This window comes from Dermacentor albipictus, unplaced genomic scaffold (genome assembly GCF_038994185.2).
Source record: "Dermacentor albipictus isolate Rhodes 1998 colony unplaced genomic scaffold, USDA_Dalb.pri_finalv2 scaffold_17, whole genome shotgun sequence".
Taxonomy (NCBI): Eukaryota; Metazoa; Arthropoda; class Arachnida; order Ixodida; family Ixodidae; genus Dermacentor; species Dermacentor albipictus.
The window spans coordinates 9,341,190-9,360,833 of NW_027225571.1; the positions used below are offsets into that span (position 1 = coordinate 9,341,190).

The 19,644-nt window shown below is 51.5% G+C and overlaps 1 protein-coding gene across 1 annotated transcript in view; it reads left to right on the forward strand.

Annotated features, from left to right (window-relative positions):
* The first annotated feature begins 5,114 nt into the window (after nt 1-5,114).
* Nucleotides 5,115-19,644, forward strand: part of LOC139052033 (uncharacterized) — a 164,771-nt gene continuing 150,241 nt past the window's right edge. The window contains exons 1-2 of the mRNA XM_070529106.1: nt 5,115-5,198; nt 6,617-6,812. Of these exons, the coding sequence (XP_070385207.1) occupies nt 5,118-5,198; nt 6,617-6,812 (277 nt within the window). The 5' untranslated portion in view covers nt 5,115-5,117. The remainder of the gene's footprint in view (nt 5,199-6,616; nt 6,813-19,644) is intronic.

Consider the following 19,644-nt stretch of genomic DNA (forward strand, 5'->3'; position numbering starts at 1 on the left):
TTTTTTGGACCACCCCCGCTTCACCTGTCTGCCTCGCGATGTCACGAAAATCGCGGTAGCTCCCCATCTGATATGACGTTACACACTGATTATGCAAGATTGGACCGAACAAAAGAAACATAGTTATTTCTGATTCGACGCCGTTTTGCCATTAGCCCTCATCATTGTAGTTAGCACGCCAATCATGTTTAACGCCGAAAAATAATGCCGCATCCGCAATCTCCCCATCGGATCAGTCCGCTACGCTCCCACAGCATACGTCACACCGCCGGAGGACGCAGCCGAAGGAGTCATACATACCATCCCTTCATATGACACGGAAGAAGACATTACCAGCAGTCTCGTCTACAAGAAGAACCACAGGATTCTGCAGGCTCGACGCATGGACAATACTAATTCTTTGCTCATCGTATTCGACGGAAAGCAAGTACCGTACCATGTCTACTACCGCGGAGCGGAATACAAATGCTATCTACACAAGAAGCCCATCGAGGTCTGCGACATCTGCAGGACCGTCGGCCACAGGGCCGATATATGCCCCACTCCAACCCATAAGAAATGCAAGAGCTGTGACACAGTAAATCCGCCGGCTGATCACCCCTGTCACCCTTGCTGCGCGCTCTGCGGCAAAGAACGCCCGACTGGTGATAAGTCCAGCCATCACCGCTTCCAGACACCCCACCTCCTACTCCAACGACGATGGGAACGCCTACGACTGGGACAGCAAGGAGCGGACCAGGGGACAGGGCCATCGACTTCGGCAAATGGAGACTCAGCTACGCCAACACCGAAGTCGACACTACAACCGCAGGCTCACGAACGCAGCAACTCACAAGGACGCAGTCGGTCTCGTGGACGCAGCAACTCCCGAGGTCGCACTCAGTCACAAGGATGCAGTCACTCCCGAAGCGGACCGGATTCAACACCGTCGCAGCAGCAAGGAAACGCAAGCCTTAGAGCGATCACAGTTAAAGTGCAAGACGCACCCCCCAAGGTAAGCTGGGCCAGTATTATCCCCCACACATCTCCGTGCACAGCTTCATGCAGGAGCTCCGATCCTTACGTGCTGAGATACAAGACCTCAAGGAAGAAAACGCTAAGCTCAAAACACAACTTGCAGAAACACAACCCAAACACTAGCCATCAAATGTGGACTTCCTTGCTGCCGCTCCACTACCTTGCCCGCAAACCACTCAACAACCAACCCCGCACAAACGCAAAGCTCTTGAAACAATGTCAAAAGCGGCAACACCAGCATACAGTTCAGAAGGCAATGTCAACTGTGAGGCCCCCACTGCTGTAACAGCGGATAGAACGCAACCTCAACGAAGCATTAGACTGTAAGCTTGCCACATTGCTCGACGCCTCCATTGCAAAGGCTCTCGAACGCGCAATGGACAACCTCCTTACTGCGAAACTAGAATTGCTACTACTGCCCAGAATTTAGCAAGCCTTTGCTGCAAGAGAAGAGCAGCGACAGGAAAACATGGACGACACGCGCAAAGTGCTTCAAGATATTGTCGCGACTCTGGCTCAAAATCACAACACCCTTTTGGCAGAATTGGAAAATGCCCTACTCCGTCCCAGAGCAGGTCCCCTAAAGAAGCCGTACTCGCGTCCCGGCAAAGATGGCGGCGAGTAATCCAGAACGTGTTGCCTACTGCATTTGGCAGTGGAAATGCCGGGGCTTGCGACGGAAACGAGCACACTTAGAGCACTAGATTACCTCTCTCGCACAACATACATCCCCGGATGGTATCGAATTACAAAAGACCGGAGAAGCGGCTAAGCTTTCGGGATACGCGGCATACACCGCAGTTTGCGATGATAACCGCAGGCCCCAAGTAACCACACTAGTTAAGCGAAACATTGCGGTTATACTGCGCTCATTTTCGAAATAAATAAATCATTTATATATATATATATATATATATATATATATATATATATATATATATATATATATATATATATATATATATATATATACAGCATCACACCGGCATTGATACAGCAGCCCAAATTTTCCTGGAGATCATCCCGTCTGCAAGGCGCAAGCAACAGAGCCTCCTCATCCTCAATGTGCACAGAAGCTCCAAACAACAACATAGGTTTCTACAACTTTTCACCAAAGCAGGTTAAGTAGCTAGGGGAGCCCCCCTGCTGATCATAGGGGACCTAAGCGCCCCTGCGCTGGCATGGGCATACCCAATGTGCCACCGAAAGGGAAGACAACTATTGTTTGACGGACAGAATCTAGGTCTTACTATTGTCACGGATCCAACTTGTCCCACTCGTATGGGAAACAGCGTTAGCAGAGACACTACTCCGGACTTGACATTCGAAAACGAATTGCATAAGCAGACTGGATCAACACACAAGACAACCTGGGCGGCGACCACTGTTTAATCGAAACAACAGTTCGAGCGGGCCCGCGAAAGCCTAAGGGCCGTCAACTCCGCATAAAGTACTGGGACGCTTTCCGACAGGTCAGGGCCCTCACCTCTTTCTCCGGTACCCAACCCCCTTTCGAAGATTGGGTCGCATTCGTGCTGCAAGACGCGAGTGAATCCACTAAATTAGTGCCTGAGGAAGCCAATATGCACGAGGCAGATAGCAAGTTACTGCATATGTGGGAAGCCCTCGCCAGTCTGCAACGCATATACAAACGGAACAAGCTCAACCGAACGCTCAGGAAACGTATTAATACTCTCACCCTTCACATCGAATTCTATGCACAACAACTTGCGCGTCGAAATTGGCACAACACATGCGACAGCATGGAGCGGCAACCAAAGCTGCTCAAAATGTGGAATATCCTCCGTTGCCTCCTCGATCCCGCAAACAGCAAGAACACACAACAGCACAACTTGCAAAAACTTATTCACACCCATCCGGGCACGGACGCACAAGGAAAGTATCCAGCCCTACACTGACCCCCAACTGGTTACTGGAACAAGCCTCGTCCCCGCATGGAGGGCTCTCCGGGATGGTCACTGGCATGGTTTCGGCGTATGACTGCATTGTGCAGTCACCTATGCTGCAGCCCTGAGCGATTTCCGCCCCGTTCTGCCGCGTCCGGTCTTTTCTTGGCTCGGCCGCCACTGCATCTTGGCCTATCCTAGACTATTTCGGGAAATCGTCCATGTTCTCGGATACGAGGACAGTCTCCAGCGACTCCTTAACGTTCTCAGGGCTACTGGAACAAGCCTCGTCCTCGCAAGGGACGCCCTCCGGAACGGCACTTTTGTGCCGTTCCGGAGGGCGTCCTCGCACTTTTTGTGCTCTTCATTTACTGGCGCATGCTCAGTGTCTTCGAAAGGAGAAATTGTGCACTCGTCATTCGAGGTTTCCCTCATGCGCTCAGCCGAAATACTGAAACGCCGGAATAACGCACTCTTGGCTTTACCGTAATTCCGGAAGTTTTTGTCAGAAAGGCGAGCCAAGCAAGAGGACACATAACAGGGAAGGACCCCCAACAAACCTACCGACCAACGGTCACAGTCCAGCTGCCCCCCTGCTCAATCATTTTCGAAAAATTCAAGAAAACGCTCTATGTTTTCGCCCTTTTAGTGCAGCCTAAACCACGCCTGCAGCGCCCTTATAGATGCTGGAGTTGCCTATCCATTTCCTCCATCCGTATTCTGTGCTGTCGCATTCGCTCCTGCTCTTCCCCTTCGCGTTTTCCCCGCTCTCGCTTTCCCTTGTACTCTTCGCGTTCATCCTGATCTCGCTTTCTCTCGTCCTCTTCCTATTTGCGTGTAAAAACCTCTCTCCCTGAATATCCTCCCAAGCCTCCACGATCACCTCGTCATCTCTGTCGCTTGCCTCTATCGCATCGATGACCTGCGCCTTTCTTAGCTTCTTCCGACAATCAATCCCGAATTCCCCGCACATCGCGTTTCGGTCCATTCTGCGCAACTTCCTCCATTCCATGGCTGCCTCTTTTGCCGACAAGTTTCTCATGGAATTAGGTGTTGAAATAAAGTATCTTTCAACAAGGCTTGTAAGGCCCTTGTTACCAGGAAGAACTACGTTAACCCTGGCAAATCTCAAGGAGAAAAGGTCGTGCACTTACCATGCCTAAGTTGAAGCGCTGCGCAGACTATCTATCCACTGCCATCCAATGTTGCGACTCGGGGTTCGAAGACGAGGGATCTTCTTTCCTCGTAGAGGATTGAGTGAACGTGAGGCTGTGTCCGATATTCAGGACGTTTGACAAACAAGCTTATTTTCACACATGTACAAGAAAATGCAATGTAATGCAGAAAAGTAGGTGAAGAAGTGGTATTCACCGATCACTGTCGCGGATCACTGCCGCCATCCTTACCTCCTTTTGTGCCTTGCGTGCTCATTGTTTATCCACCTCCCCCTATCCGGTGTCAGCAGGCCGATGACATCAGGTCCCACCGATCCGGTGTCAGGAGACCAATGTCATCATGTCCCACCAATCCGGTTGGTAGGTTGCCCTTTCCGCTGGCTCCGATCGTATTCTGACATGTTATAGCCGGTTCATTGCACTGACCGAATCTCCGGCTTGGACACGCCAGTTTGTTCTGCTAACAGGTGCTAGAGGCATCATTACTAATTGCTGAACCCTCTCCTGAACGATGTATTCCCGCGCTGGTCATAATTCATCCGTGTCGAGAACCATTTTGACGAGGCCGTCGGCCCATTTCCCATAACCGTGCAAGCCTCGACCGAAGTGTGTCACGGGGCAAATGGGCGACCACAACCGCCTGTCCACCGCCACAAAGAGGGCTCCAAAGGGCGCAGTTTATCGGTGCCCCTTGAAGCGGCCTCGGCAGCTAAGCAGGCGCAGCTCCGGCCCGAAGTCTCAGGCTCGCCGGGAGGATCGAAAGGCCTATTGCACAGCAATCACCGGCGCGCCACGCTTGGCTGTACCATTAATTGGCGCGGCGCGATCAGAAAGAGAGAAAGGAAGAGAGAGAGAAAGGAGTCCGGTTACCTCATAAAGCGTCTCTCAGCGTTCGCCACAGCTGCGCTAAATGCGTTTCGGAGACCAGCCGCCGGCTTCGTAGTGGCGGCGCTAGATGGCACCGAGTGTTCTTAGGTAGAGTGTGTTTTCTCTATCGCTGCGAACGGACGCGCCGTGTATGGGCTCCTCCTTCGAAGTCCACAGCAACCGGACATTGCGACTTGAGGCTCTCAACATCGCCACCATCATATCCGGGAAGGTGAGCCACCCATTTTGAGCCCACCTGATTGCCACTATCCTACCCGGGTCGGATTTTTCGGCCTTTTATCCATCTCCCTGGTGCACGCCGAAGCTACGCCTGTTTTAGGCCTAGCGTCCGTGGCCCAAAAGCGCATATCCTCGCCCGAAGAAAAACGGTAGGACATAAGTATGCGTACTGAAAATAAAGCTTCTTATTGAGCGATGTGAATCGAATTGTTATCGCGCATATATGTTTTGGTCACGTCGTCGCTTCCTATATTGCATTAACATTACGCTCTATCCGAGACACTGATTTAGACGCATGCCTGCTGGCTCCGAGTTTAGGGATTCACTCGACAGATCAGCGATGTAGCTCCTTTTCGCAACCGAGACCGATTGCTCGGATGCAGAGCAAGTAGTGCGATGTATAAAATGTATGACTGCGTATTTCTCGGTGTTAATTATGTCGGCTGCTGCGGGTCATGCTCAAACGTAATAATTTCTTGCTACGCTACCACTATATCGCAAAAATTTAATTTTGCTATGCAACACATGCACTTACATTTTTCTTGCTTACTGTAACTAACGCACTACTTTTTGGCCGCGAACGCCGGCAGTGTGCGAAGTCGCTTCAACACTCACAGAATGGCATGATAATTTTGAAAAATTACGCCATTAACTTTTTTCTCTCGCTATTTTGAATTAACAGTTTTGTGTTGCTTAAGGTATTCTGTTAATTTCAGAGAGAGAGATCTCGTATGAACGAGCATGTGAGTCGTAATTCTGAAAACAGCACAGCTGCTCCCTAGGCGGTTTCGAGGCACACAATATCGTGGCTATATATACCGGCACCGTTGCTTCTTGAGTATCGCGTGTACGTGTGATGTCTTTCAAATTTCTGCATTGGGCGTTTTCTAAAATGTTTATGTATGTCATGACATATGTGCTTTCATTGAATTGTTCCGTCGAATTTGACGCGGTCTCGTGTGCGTATTTCAAATTTTGACCAGCAGCCTCTGCATGTAAACATGTTCGCGCAAACTCACGCGATGGCTCTTTTTATACTCCCGTTCCACCTCGAAAAAACTCCGTCAATAGCAATGCAAAAAATAAAGAAAAAACAAAAACCTCCCATAATTCCACGCGAAAATTCTGCTCGTACGGAGCAAAAATTCTACTCCGATCATACGGAGCAAAAAAAAACTCCGAACCGGGGGGTCGCTATAGGACAAGCAGTATACTCTCACCTCGGAGATATTTCCGTTTACAGTGGAGCTGCGGCCCCGCCAGCTGCGTACGCGACACGCGCCTCTCGCGCAACTCCCGCGGGGAGATTTAGAAATCGTAGTCCAACCCCGCGGTGGTTTGGACATAACCAATGAGACCCCTCGAACGCTCTTCGCAGCAATCTGTGATGCGACGAAAATCTACCTGCAGGAAGCGCTCGCTCAGGACCAGGTGCGGCTGCATCCAACAAACAATACCTTGATGATCAGCACTCCAGAGGAGGCTCGACATGGGGCATATGCCCAAATAATGTCAATCCGCATCGGCACGAGAGCAACTGATGTCACCGCATACGTCGCTCCACCCGATCATCCCGTGAGGGGCGTCCTTCACATGGCCCACAGTGGTAAGTTGCATGGTGAAATCCCGAAAGGACTTGTTCCCTTCAATCCTCAACTACCATTTATTGAGGCTCGGCCCTTCGGGAAAAAGCAATCCATTATTATGACTTACGCCACAGGCCCCCTGCCCAAAGCTGTCCGCTTTTCGGCGGGTGTGCACAATTGCTTTGCTCATCGACAAAAATGGAGGCTTGCTACAACTGCCGCCGTATAGGACACCGCCAGGATGTCTGTCCCGCCCAAACTAGCGGATGTTGCCACAATGGCGGTTACAAGCACGCGCCAACGGAACCCCCAACCTATACACCCAAGTGCATCGTCTATGGTAACGGTCATCATACTGGGAATATTCCATGTAAGTACCGGTACGCCCACCCACCACCACGCAACCAGCCAACCACCGGACGCTAGTCAAGAACCAGAAAGCAGAGGCCACCCCCCCCCCCCCGAAAGTCATCGCGCAGTGCAAGCACTGCGCGCTTGATTTCACATGACAGTATCCACAACCCTGGCAGGACCTCAGCTGGGCCGACCGTGCATGGAGATCGCCACCTGCCCCCACCCAGAAGACTCCGGACCACAACGAAGGGGAGCTCCGCGCCCTGCGGGAGGAGGTAAGACGCCTCACAGTCCTATATCTGAGCTCAGTTCCCTCTCCTAGTCTTTCTCACTACCCCAAGTTCACCTCCTACTCTATCACAAACCAACTCCGCTCCCTCTCAATCACACCCCTCAATAAAACAACGTATCGCTACCCCATTCCTCACCTCCGAGCCGATCGATGGCGACTCCAAACTGAAAGACCTCTCCGACCAATTCGACAAAATACTCAAAGAAATTGTGGTTCGCATCGAAACCAAATTCAATGCTCTCATCACTGACCTCACTACGAAAGTGGAGACGCACTTGGACCGCTGCATGGAATCTGTACTTTAAAACATGATCAACCTCCTCGAAGCACGCCTCACGCAGCTCCCCACGCTCGCTACCCCCTTTCTCCCCACAGCACAACTAACTGCAATGGAACCCCACATCCCAATATTCGCGAGACTAACCCCTCTTATCCACCCTTCCACGCTCCAATAAGGCGGGACGGGGCAACAATAACTCCCTTCACATCATAACCCGGAAATGCCGCGGCTTCCGGGGCAAGCAAGAACCCTTGCAGCTTCTACTTCCTACACTTTCCCCAACACCCAAAGTCCTTCTTCTCCAAGATACCGCCAATCAGGCCACACCCTCTGACACCATAAACAGACCCAGGGCGTCCACACTTCTGCACCGCACTCTAACACACAAGACACATTACATCATGTCAGAGACGCCCTAATTGATCACCGAAATTATCCATCATACGCATACACTCCCATCCATCTTTATTGCCAATGTCTACAACCCCCCATCCCAACCGATGGCCTCGTTGGACTCCCTCCTCCGAGGGTTGTACCGCCTAGCAGGGAAGCACCCGTACTAATCGGTAGGGATTTCAACAGTCAGTACACTGACTGGGGATACAAAACAACCACACACAGAGGTCGCAAGCTCTGGGTGCTCATTCAGAACCTCCAACTTTCCGTCCCAAGCAAATTTCAGATGCCTATGCGAATCGGCAACAGTGTCAGCATGGACACTAGTCCGGATCTGGTGATCAGCCGCTCCCTCCGTGATGCGACCTGGACGAGAACACAACACGCACTGGGCAGTGATCATTAGATGATACAAATCATTGTCCCATTGAAACCACCCCGCCACACCTACATGACCCACAAACTCATTAACTGGGACGCTCTCCGCACCACGCGGACTGCCCTCCCTGACAACTCCATCACCGACATCACCGACTGGGTAGACTGACATCCAACACGATACGCAGCAGACTGAAACCACCACAAACACCCCAACACTAGACAGCCGACTCGCGCACCTCTGGGAGGCCTACCACAGCCTCCTATAAAGGTGGAAATGGGGTAAACATAACAGAACACCAAAGAAACGCTTAGCCGCTTTACAGTCCCAAACTCAACTACATTCGGAGGAGCTCTGCCACTCAAATTTGGGTCATGTATGTGACGGCATACCGGCAAACTGACCTCCAAATGGACGTGGCACCTCCTCCGGCACCTCATCGATCCATCGAAAACAAAAAACACCACCCAGCACAACGTCACCCGGCTCATACACATACACACGGACAACCCCGATGCTCTCTTGGGTACACTCCGCGACACATACACTTCACCAGGCATACCATCTCTTTTCCCCTCATACACAGGACAGCCGAACCCCGAACTCGACGCCGACGTAATAGAGGCGGAGGTCAGAGCAGCCATCATGACTCTCCGCACCAATTCCGCGCCCGGCCCCGACCTAGTCACAAACACAACGCTTCGTAATCTGGATAATCAAACGATTACTCGGATCACGGAGTACTTCAACCAGTGCTGGAAAGAGGGCACCCTCCCCCAGTCCTGGTGACACGCAAAGGTAATCTTCATTCCGAAACCGAACAAACCACTTACACTCCAAAACATTCACCCAATCTCGCTAACCTCGTGTCTCGGAAAGCTTTTCTAGCTAATAGTATCAGCGAGGCCCGCACAGCACAAGACAGACCATGACTTATACCCTCCCAGCATAGTGGGATTCCGCCCCCATTTGTCCACACAAGACGCCATGTTGCAAGTCACCCATGACATCTTCTATCCGCTCATTCCAATCCACACCAAGGCAGTCCTGGCTTCGGATTTATCCAAAGCTTTTCATCGCGTCAAACATCACGCGATCATGACTGCACTCTCCTCACTGAATCTGTGCGCACGTACGTACACCTACATTCAGGCATTCCTCACAGCACGCACGGCTGAGCTTCACTTCGGCCCGCTCACCTACCCCACATACTCACTAAAAAGCGTAGGCACCCCGCAAGGCTCCATCCTCTCACCTTTCTTATTTAATATCACTCTCATCCCCCTAGCACGACAACTGGTAACCGTTCCTCGCCTGAAACATACTCTCTACGCTGACAACATTACGCTGTGGACTACCCATGGCAGAGATGGTGCCGTACAGGACACCATCCAAGCAGCCACCAATCTGACCCAAAACTATGCAGTTAGCGTAGGACTTTCTTGTTCCCCACAGATGTCCGAGCTGCTGTGCATTCGTCCCAAGAAGCGCAACTCGCCCTGCTCCCTCATCGTCATCGAGCTGTACAGTAGACCGATACCAGAGGTCGACACCCTCAGGATAATTGGTTTACATATCCAAAGTGATGGGAAGCACACGACTACACTCCGGACACTCAAGCAGGTAGTCTCGCACCTCATCCGCCTGGTCTCGGGCAACCACAGAGGCATGAGGGAGCAAGATCTATGCCGACTTTGTTCACGCTTTGTACTCAGCCGTGTACTCTATTCCACCCCCTATCTCAAGCTCTCTCACCGTGAAACTGACGCCGTGGACGCTCTTATTCGCCGGGCATACAAAGAAACCCTCCTCCTTCCCATAAATACACCCACCAACTGGCTCTTTCAATTACGCCTCCACAACACAATCGGGGAACTTGTAGACGCGCACTGCCAAGCACAACAGCTTCGTCTCACACAAACCAAGACTGGCCGGTACATACTGCACTCCCTTGGCATCCGGACAACAGCCAACGATCCGACATTACGCCCCATATCAAAACCCTTACACAGCAAACTGCTCATTAAGCCACTCCCCCGTAACACGCACCCCAACCACCACGATAAGCGCCGCAGCGCTCGAGCTACAGCAATCAAGCCTGCAAGGGTGATGAAGCGGTCGCTGCCGTGGTTGATCACACTCTCTCTCCGATCGGAACGCACACACTCACCCCAGACACCTCTCCCGAAGCTGCAGAGGAAGTTGCCATTGCTCTAGCTAACATCAAAACAGAAGCTCGGTATGTTTTATCAGACTCCACAACTGCAATCCTAAATTTCGCACGAGGCCGAGTCCACGTCCCTGCTTTTTGCATACTGGACTCGCCCGTTGCACCCCCGCCCCGTCATGTGGCGCTGATTTGGGTGCCCGCGCACTGCGGGAATCCTGGTAATGAGGCCGCCAAACTTTTATTCCGAGGTTCTTTAAAGGGAAGCTGAAGAGTCTGTCGAATTCAATAAGACGCTCATATACGGATGCGGGAACCTTATAAACCATGAAGGTAACAATTTGGGGGGCATTTTTCACTTAGGAGCGATGCAATCGTCGGTTAAAATTGCGGCGTAGCTCCGACACCGTCGAGCGCCGCGTGCTGCTGCTCACGCTGACAATGCGAGTGGAGACCGGAAATCACGGCGTAGTGACGTCAACATTGGTGTTCCGCTCCTTCGCAGTGTCCACGACAGCGCCTGACCGGGCTTATTTCTGCGTGCGTGCCGTCCTAATCTGCCTCGCTCGACCCTACATTCCTTTGTTTATGTGTATAGGAGTGGTAGTTGACGTGCGCAGCATAAAATAAACTTGTAGGCCGATCATGCCGGCGTTCTGTGCAGCCTACCGTTCTGTACAGCGGCGGCGACGATGTTCCTATGTTCCATTAGTTCCCGCAAGACAAGAAGCTTTCAGCTAAGTGGGAGGCTGCTCTGAAGCGAAACAACTTCAAGCGCTCAAGAACAACAGTGTTGTGCTCTAACCACTTCCATGACGATTACTATCGGAGTTTATCAATTATGCGTGCTTTCGGTTCTCCTAAAAAAAAACTAGCACGCTGAACAGAAGGTGCATGTTTATCTCCCAGCCTTGACGAGGTTTCATCGCCAAGCGCCGCGAATTTTCTATTCGCACGTGTGTTGTGAACCAGCCCGCATGCAGCTACCTTAACGCAGTGCAAGCGTCAAGTTTGCATGTGTTGGAAAGCCTGCTCACGCCAGGGCGCTGCGCTCCCCCTTCTCTCGCACACATAGAGAAACCGACCATCTCACGTAGCTGATGAAATTCGCCGGTTACGAGTAGCGTGCGGATGGCGCGCTGATGAAGGTTCTATACTACACGTGCTACAACAGTCGGTAAACTTTTCCCGCGTTTAAAACATCTGTGTAGATTGCCGAAAGCTTTGGGGCAACGCACAAATGCCGAAGATCGCATCACCGCTTAGGTTCTACGAGGAGGCATGCAGGAACATAACAGTACAGTTGTTTACCCGGAAACGTACTCACTGGAACGCTGAATGCAGCTTACCAAAATACGTATTCGCCAAAGGACATTTACAACACAAGGAGATGCTAACACTTCGCCTTCGTTCGCGTGGAAAGCAGTGCTTGCACCAACATTTTTTGCTTCTTCGAGAGGCCGGCTCTTCGCACTCGGCTCGTACATGTAGGGAGTTAAGTATAAACCCCTTGCAAGTGATCCTGCACACGACAGCGACAGCGCGACAAGCGAGGCGATGTCTGTCGCATTCACTCGTCTCCTGCAAGCCGAACTCCATGCGAGCGACGGCTTTGAGCGACGACTTCCCGGTATGAAGGCAGCAATATACGCGCCGAAACTAGCGTGACGCATGCTTTATCAATTTAAGTTGATGTAATTTACTGAAGAAGCAGCATAAAATATTTCTGAAGGTCTTGCACTAGGTTCTTATTTTTGCACGTGTAAAATTCAGTAGTTTGCTCGTTCCCTGTGACAAACATTAGTACCTGAGTTCTGTTTCGGTTTCGTTTATTTCTGCTTCGTTAGTTTCGGCTTCGCACTATTGGCTAATCCTCATAGCATTTCCGGGCGACGAGCGACGAGTTCTAGATTTCTAGAAACGAGCGACCGAGCGACAACACCGAGTGATCTGTTCAAACGACAGCCCGTTTTGTCGCTCGAAGCCGTCGCCCGTCACCGTCACGCGCAAAATCGTTCTCATGGAGTTTGGACTTAACGCCGAACTCCTAGAGAAACGCAAGCTCTCGAAATTTTCCATGACCGTATCAGCAAAACACCACCAAACTACCTTGAACCGTGCTTCGTGTGTAGCGGCAGCAGTCGGTCTGGACGAACACCATTGTTGACGTCACGAGGCGCCCGACCAATTACAGGCGAAAACGAGGCGCGCGAGCTGGGCGTGTCTGCTGCTGCACTTTTCGACGAAATAAAGCATGTTTGCGCTTTCTTTCGCTCAATTTCGATGCGATATTCGAATTCAGAGAGTTGAAAACTACGACGTACTGCTCTTCACTCATTTTTTTCTGGAAAAGCTTTAAGCTTCCCTTTAAACCGGGCTCTTACGGCCTTCGAACAAGGATTCACGAAGGAGCGCGCGCACACTTTCAACGAGCTGACGAATGCCTCCAAGGCGGCGCGTCAGCTGTACTTCGCACCACACAAATCCCTTAGCAACTGACAAGCAACACTTTGGCGCCGATTTCAATCACACACTCACCATCTCCTCTCACTCTTTCTCATTATCACCCGCCCTTCCTCACATCAGCGTGTAATCTCTGCCGCGAACCTCGCGCTTCTGCCCTCCACCTCCTTTCTCATTGCCCGGCGGATGCTCCCCGCGGGGCCTCGAGCACCTGAAGACCAGGGAGGACTGGGAGACCTTGCTGCGCTCTGGTGACCCGGTCGTGCAAACCATGGCTACTGAACGGGCTCCCAGCGTTATGGAGCGAAGCAACATAAACGCTTGAGTGCAATAGCGTCGTGCGGGGTCCCGGGACCATGCGTGCCCCAAACTCATCAGTCTTATAATACAGTTCTTATGATGATGATTATGTTCTCAGGGAAGCGCGACAGCGAAGTCCCATTGCAGTACACGCCTCGTGCATAACTAGTTTGGAAGGTGACATATTCTGTCGCTATAGTGATTCAATGCTAACGCATCACCATAGCCAGTCATCGCGAGATGGGCTCTGTGGAAATACTTTTGTTTTAAAATTGCGCGCTCATGTCTCTCATTGCATAGCATTTTCATTGAAAATAAAGCTTCACTCCACATATGGACCGTTCTATCGGCGACGAGAAGCGTCCCTGCACTGGTATGTGCGGATTCCGTTTTCTCCCAGCGGCGGCTTGGAAAGGTAGCGGTTTATTGCGAATTTGTGCGATTCTAACGTGTTGTGTCTGGCATTTCTGCGATGTCACATGTCTCAATGTCGACGGGCAACACGCTGCTGTATTCAGCACCAAAAATAACTTTCGGAAGCCAGCGTAAAGTGCATCTTCAGCTGCGGCGAACTCGTGGGCACCACCACTGCGATAGCAGATACGCGTCCGCTTTGTATTGCCAGCATAAACAGAAAGGGCTACATGCCATCGCAAGTATGTTCGGAAAGTTTTGTTCCCAGCGAGTGCTCGGCGACGAACTCGGCACTCATGATGATTGTGAGATATAAAAGAAAGGTGCATCTTCATGTCGGTCAACTATTGCGAATGGATGAAGTTAACTATTTCGTTGTGCACGCAGATTAAACTTATTCTGTTCCAACGTGTTTTAGGATTATCATGCTTGGCAACCAACGTTCTGGCCGAAGATGACCGAGGACGTATTATGAAAACAGTACGTGCCGACTAAGAAATAAAAGTATGTTCTTTTCCATTCCGTAACCAAAGACATGCATACCGTGTGCCGGCCGGCCATAGTTCACATAGGCTTTGCGGTGCTTTCGAATCTCTCCGGCGAGCTGTCGACGCCACTCATCGCACAGGATACTACTTCTGAAAATAAAGTTAGTGTTGCAAAAAGTAGTGCGTTTTTCAGCCAGTACACGTGTGAGTATTGTCAAATTTGGCAATGGCGGCATTTGGAGTCTGTCAGAGAGGCTGTGGAAGCCCTCTGCAGGCCTGCACTGGGCCAATCAGAGCCGACAATTAGACGATATGGCGGAATTAGTCAATGTCCAGAATAGCACCCCCGTTTCATTTCGCCGTGCCGCAAGTATGAAGGCGAAACGGGCGGGCGCACTTGAAGTGGTACTGGGATAGAAGATGTGAGGTCAATGTGACTTCAAGGTGCACTTGCAGTTCGAACGGCGGCCGCAACGGTTGGACCCGCCAGTCGTAAATGTTGAAGCCACTCAACATCGCATCCCCTATCGAAATGCCAATCCACAAAAGTGCTGCGCAAGGCCAGTCTAAAAGTCGCATCAACATCAACATCACATCCCCTATCAACTTGGCAATCAGCCATCAACGGCGCACACCATACGTTAGATGGAAAGCACATAACTAGAGGTACTTAGGATCTAGTTGCCTTATACCATTATTGCTATTCATGCATTTATCTCCTCTACGAGCCGCTTGCGTCGAGTGGCATGCAGTGGGTACGTGCCAGTGGTTGATAGCAGCAGCAGGCATCACGCCACCACGCGCAGTACGAGACAGCCTGCCCCGGTGGCCTGACAAGCAAATGGCAGCCCCTAAAGAGACCGGCAATGCCGAGCAGGTGGACAAGAGCAACAAGCGAATGCACGGTGTTCCAGACATAGTAGACGACGTGCACAGGGCCATCAAGAAGCTCAAAGTTAACGCCAACAGCGAGGGACACCCGGTTGCCACGGCTCGCCAGAAGCACGGCCACCGAGAAAACCGCCTCTCAAGCCCGCCGCGCTGGTCACGGTCCCGACAGGCGTCGAAGAGCTTCTCTCAAACCAGCCGGACAAACAAGCTTCCAGGGACCTCCGACGACCACGCTGGGTCTACCTCGGTACCAGGCCCGATGGTACATTCCGCGAAAATCTCATCGTCCGTCCCGGATCTGACGTGCGCACCGCCGGATGACACGACCGTCAACGAGCTGGCGGCGTACTTTGAAAACTTCGTTCACATCCCGCGGGAGATGTCTGAGATGGCCAAGATGATGTACACGTAGCAACGCGGGAGCATCTGCGATGCACCGCCACAGGAAAGACTTCAGTTCCAGTGCTTCCCGCGGTGAGGTGAATAAATCGCCCTGCTTTGTCCTGACGTTCTGCTCTTCGGCGTGGGCAAGTGTCGCCCATGATTCACAAGTCTCAAGCTACGGGCTAAAATCGACTGCCAGAAAAACTTTCAAACAAATTCTTCAAATGTCTTTGGCAAACTCTGAGTCCATAGACCATGCACTGTTAGCGGGAACGTCATGCCAGAATCAGAATCCACTTTATTTCAAACACACTAGTTGGGGGCCCCCCGGCAAAAAGCTGTCGCGAACAGCTTGACGGGTCTTGGGGGCCTACAGAGAGCTACAGGCAGTGGATTTCACAACTTCGAACAATTGTAAATACATACAGACATTATGAAGAAGAAATGCACTTGCTTGATACAGATATAGCATACATGATGAACGCTAGCACAGTACGCATAAATAGTGCAGGAAATGTAGCAGCCAGGAGAAAAGAGAAAAAGTTCATTGCTTCGTCAGGTAATCATGCACATCCGGTTTAAACGTGCCGAGTGGGGCACTGAAATTAATGTGAGCTTTAAGGAGCTTCTGTAGGATTCGTATGCAGTAATCCAGCCTAGATCTACGCTAATTTGTACGCGTACGTGGCGCTGGTATTAGCCTGTTAAGTATGCTGCAGTCATACGGGGAATGTTCTGTATCGCGTGGGTTCGCGTGCTATCGGCGCATTCCAACGTGCAGGCGCACTGCGACAATGTGCTGTGCAGGCGCACTTGGCCTAAAGCGCGAAAAAACAGGGTGTCATTGATCTGTCGTCCAAGACTACCCACGATGGCCCGCGGCGCTGCTTTAAACCAATGCATGTTCGCCTGCGCATCGTCACGAGGCACTCCTGAGATGTCCGGGACGACAAATCCAAAAGACACACTCTAACCGTCACGTGAATCACGCCATCGGATCTCACGTGCGATGTCTGCTATAATAATCAAGAAATATTGTACTATAGCACAAATCACAAGTTTCAAGGGTTCCTAGAGGTGGTTTATGCACAATCTTCGCCTTACTCTTATCTACACACACACACACACACACACACACACACACACACACACACACACACACATATATATATATATATATATATATATATATATATATATATATATATATATATAAATATATATATATATATATATATATATATTTATTTATATCTTTATATATATATCTAAAGGTGTTTATTAGGCAGAGCTCGGAGCAGCGCAACGTCGACGGGCAGGGCAGTCACAGCTTCCAAGCACGAGAGCCGTTGCTGAGCAGGAGCGCTCGACCCACTAGCGCTTAGCGCCAGTAGCGCTGAACCCACTAGCGTCTCTTCTACAATCTCTTCACTACAACCACCCCCCAGGAGCGAGAAGGGAGCCGTCCGGCGACTTAACAGCTCGTCACGATGAGCGGGTCGTAGTAAGGCTTTAAACGGTCGACATGGACAATGTCGCGTCCACGGCGGCGCATGTCTGAAGATGGCTCAACTGGTTCGATTACATAGTTCACAGGAGATGTACGTTCGAGAACACGATAAGGGCCTGCATACTTAGGGACCAGTTTTGATGAGAGGCCAGGGGCAGTTAGAGGAACTGAGAGCCACACGAGCGCTCCCGGATCGAAGGTGACCGTGGCAGTGGCGTCACCGCGAGTGCTCCTCTGGCGCTCTTGATCAGCGGAAGTAAAGGCCCGTGCGAGGTCGCGGCACTCTTCTGCATGTCTGACCGTGGCAGAAATAGGCACGCACTCGGATGCATCCGGCCGGTACGGCAGAATGGTGTCAATGGTGTGCGAAGGGTGTCGACCATACAGCAAGAAATAGGGTGAAAATCCAGTGGTGCTCTGCGTAGCGGTATTATACGCGTAGGTGACGAATGGCAGAACGGCGTCCCAGTTCGTGTGGTCGGAGGCAACGTACATTGAAAGCATGTCGCCGAGTGTACGGTTGAAGCGTTCTGTGAGGCCGTTCGTTTGAGGGTGGTACGCCGTAGTCGTACGATGAACAACGTGGCACTCTTTGAGAATCGCTTCAACGACTTCCGACAGGAAGACGCGTCCGCGATCGCTGAGCAGTTCTTGAGGTGGACCATGCCGCAGGATGAATCGGCGTAGCAGGAATGATGCAACATCGCGCGCTGTAGCTGCTGGGAAAGCGGCGGTTTCGGCGTATCGTGTCAGGTGATCTACTGCCACAATGGCCCAGCGGTTACCAGACGACGTCAGGGGAAGTGGCCCATACAAATCGATGCCAACACGCCCGAATGGCCGGATAGGGCAGGGTAGAGGCTGCAGACCAGCTGGCGAGTGGTGGGGTGAAGATTTTCGGCGCTGGCAGTCGGGGCATGAGCGAACGAACTTTTGAATGTAGTTGTACATTCCCCGCCAGTAGTAGCGTCGTCGGAGGCGCTGGTAAGTTTTGAAAAGTCCCGAGTGAGCACACTGTGGATCAGAGTGGAACGATGCGCAGATTTCAGAACGCAGGCTTCGAGGTACAACTAATAACCACTGGCGGCCGTCAGAGGTGTAATTGCGTCGGTGAAGCAGGTCGTCTCGAATGGCGAAATGGCGAGCTTGACGGCGCAATGCACGAGTGGTTGGCTGCGATGACGGATCAGCAAGGCAGTCTATGATGGAGGCAATCCAGGGGTCCTTGCGCTGCTCAGAAGCGATGGTCCCAATGTCGACGGAAGAAACGTCAAGCTGGGATATTGCGCAGCAGGGATTGTCGACTGGCAAGGGAGAACGTGAGAGGGCGTCAGCATCAGCGTGCTGGCATCCGTTCCGGTACAGTACACGGATATCGTAATCCTGTAAGCGAAGCGCCCAGCGGGCGAGACGGCCTGAGGGATCCTTCAAAGACGACAGCCAGCATAGTGCATGGTGGTCCGTGACGACATCAAATCGTAGACCATACAAATAGGGCCGAAACTTGGTAAGCGCCCAGATGATCGCCAGGCATTCTTTTTCCGTGACTGTGTAATTGGTCTCGGCTTTTGTAAGCATACGGCTTGCATATGCCACAACATATTCAGGAAACCCTTCTTTGCGCTGCGCTAGGACAGCGCCGAGGCCAACACCGCTGGCATCTGTGTGTACCTCAATAGGTGCCGTTGGGTCGTAGTGGCGCAAAATGGGAGGAGACGTCAGCAAACGACGGAGCTTAGTGAACGCCTCGTTGCACTCGGACGACCACGAATGGAGAGGTCCGTTGCTGCCAAGGAGCTTCGTCAGGGGCGATATGACGGCGGCGAAATTGCGAATGAAGCGCCTGAAGTAGGAACACAAACCTACAAAACTGCGCAGTTCTTTGACGGACGTCGGTTTAGGAAATTCAGCTACGGCACGAAGTTTGTCTGGATCGGGGAGGATTCCATCCTTCGAGACGACGTAACCAAGTATCGTGAGCTGCCGCGCTGCAAATCGGCACTTCTTTAGGTTCAGTTGGAGGCCAGCGTTTGCTAAGCACGTCAAAACACGCCGTAGGCGTTGAAGGTGCGTGGTGAAATCAGAGGCAAAAACAACAACGTCATCGAGATAACATAAGCACGTGTGCCACTTCAAACCGCGGAGAACTGTGTCCATCATGCGTTCAAAGGTTGCTGGCGCATTACAAAGTCCAAACGGCATGACGTTAAATTCGTATAAGCCGTCGGGTGTGATAAAGGCTGTCTTCGGCCTATCGACGTCAGCCATGGGTACTTGCCAATAGCCGGAGCGTAAATCTAAAGATGAAAACAATTCTGCTCCGTGTAGGCTATCGATGGCGTCATCGATTCGCGGCAGCGGGTATACATCTTTGCGAGTGATCTTGTTCAGGCGCCGATAGTCTACACAGAACCGCACCGAGCCGTCTTTTTTCGTAACAAGGACGACAGGAGATGCCCATGGACTGTTCGAGGGTCGGATCACTCCGCGGCGAAGCATATCGTCCACTTGCTCATTAATCACACGACGTTCTG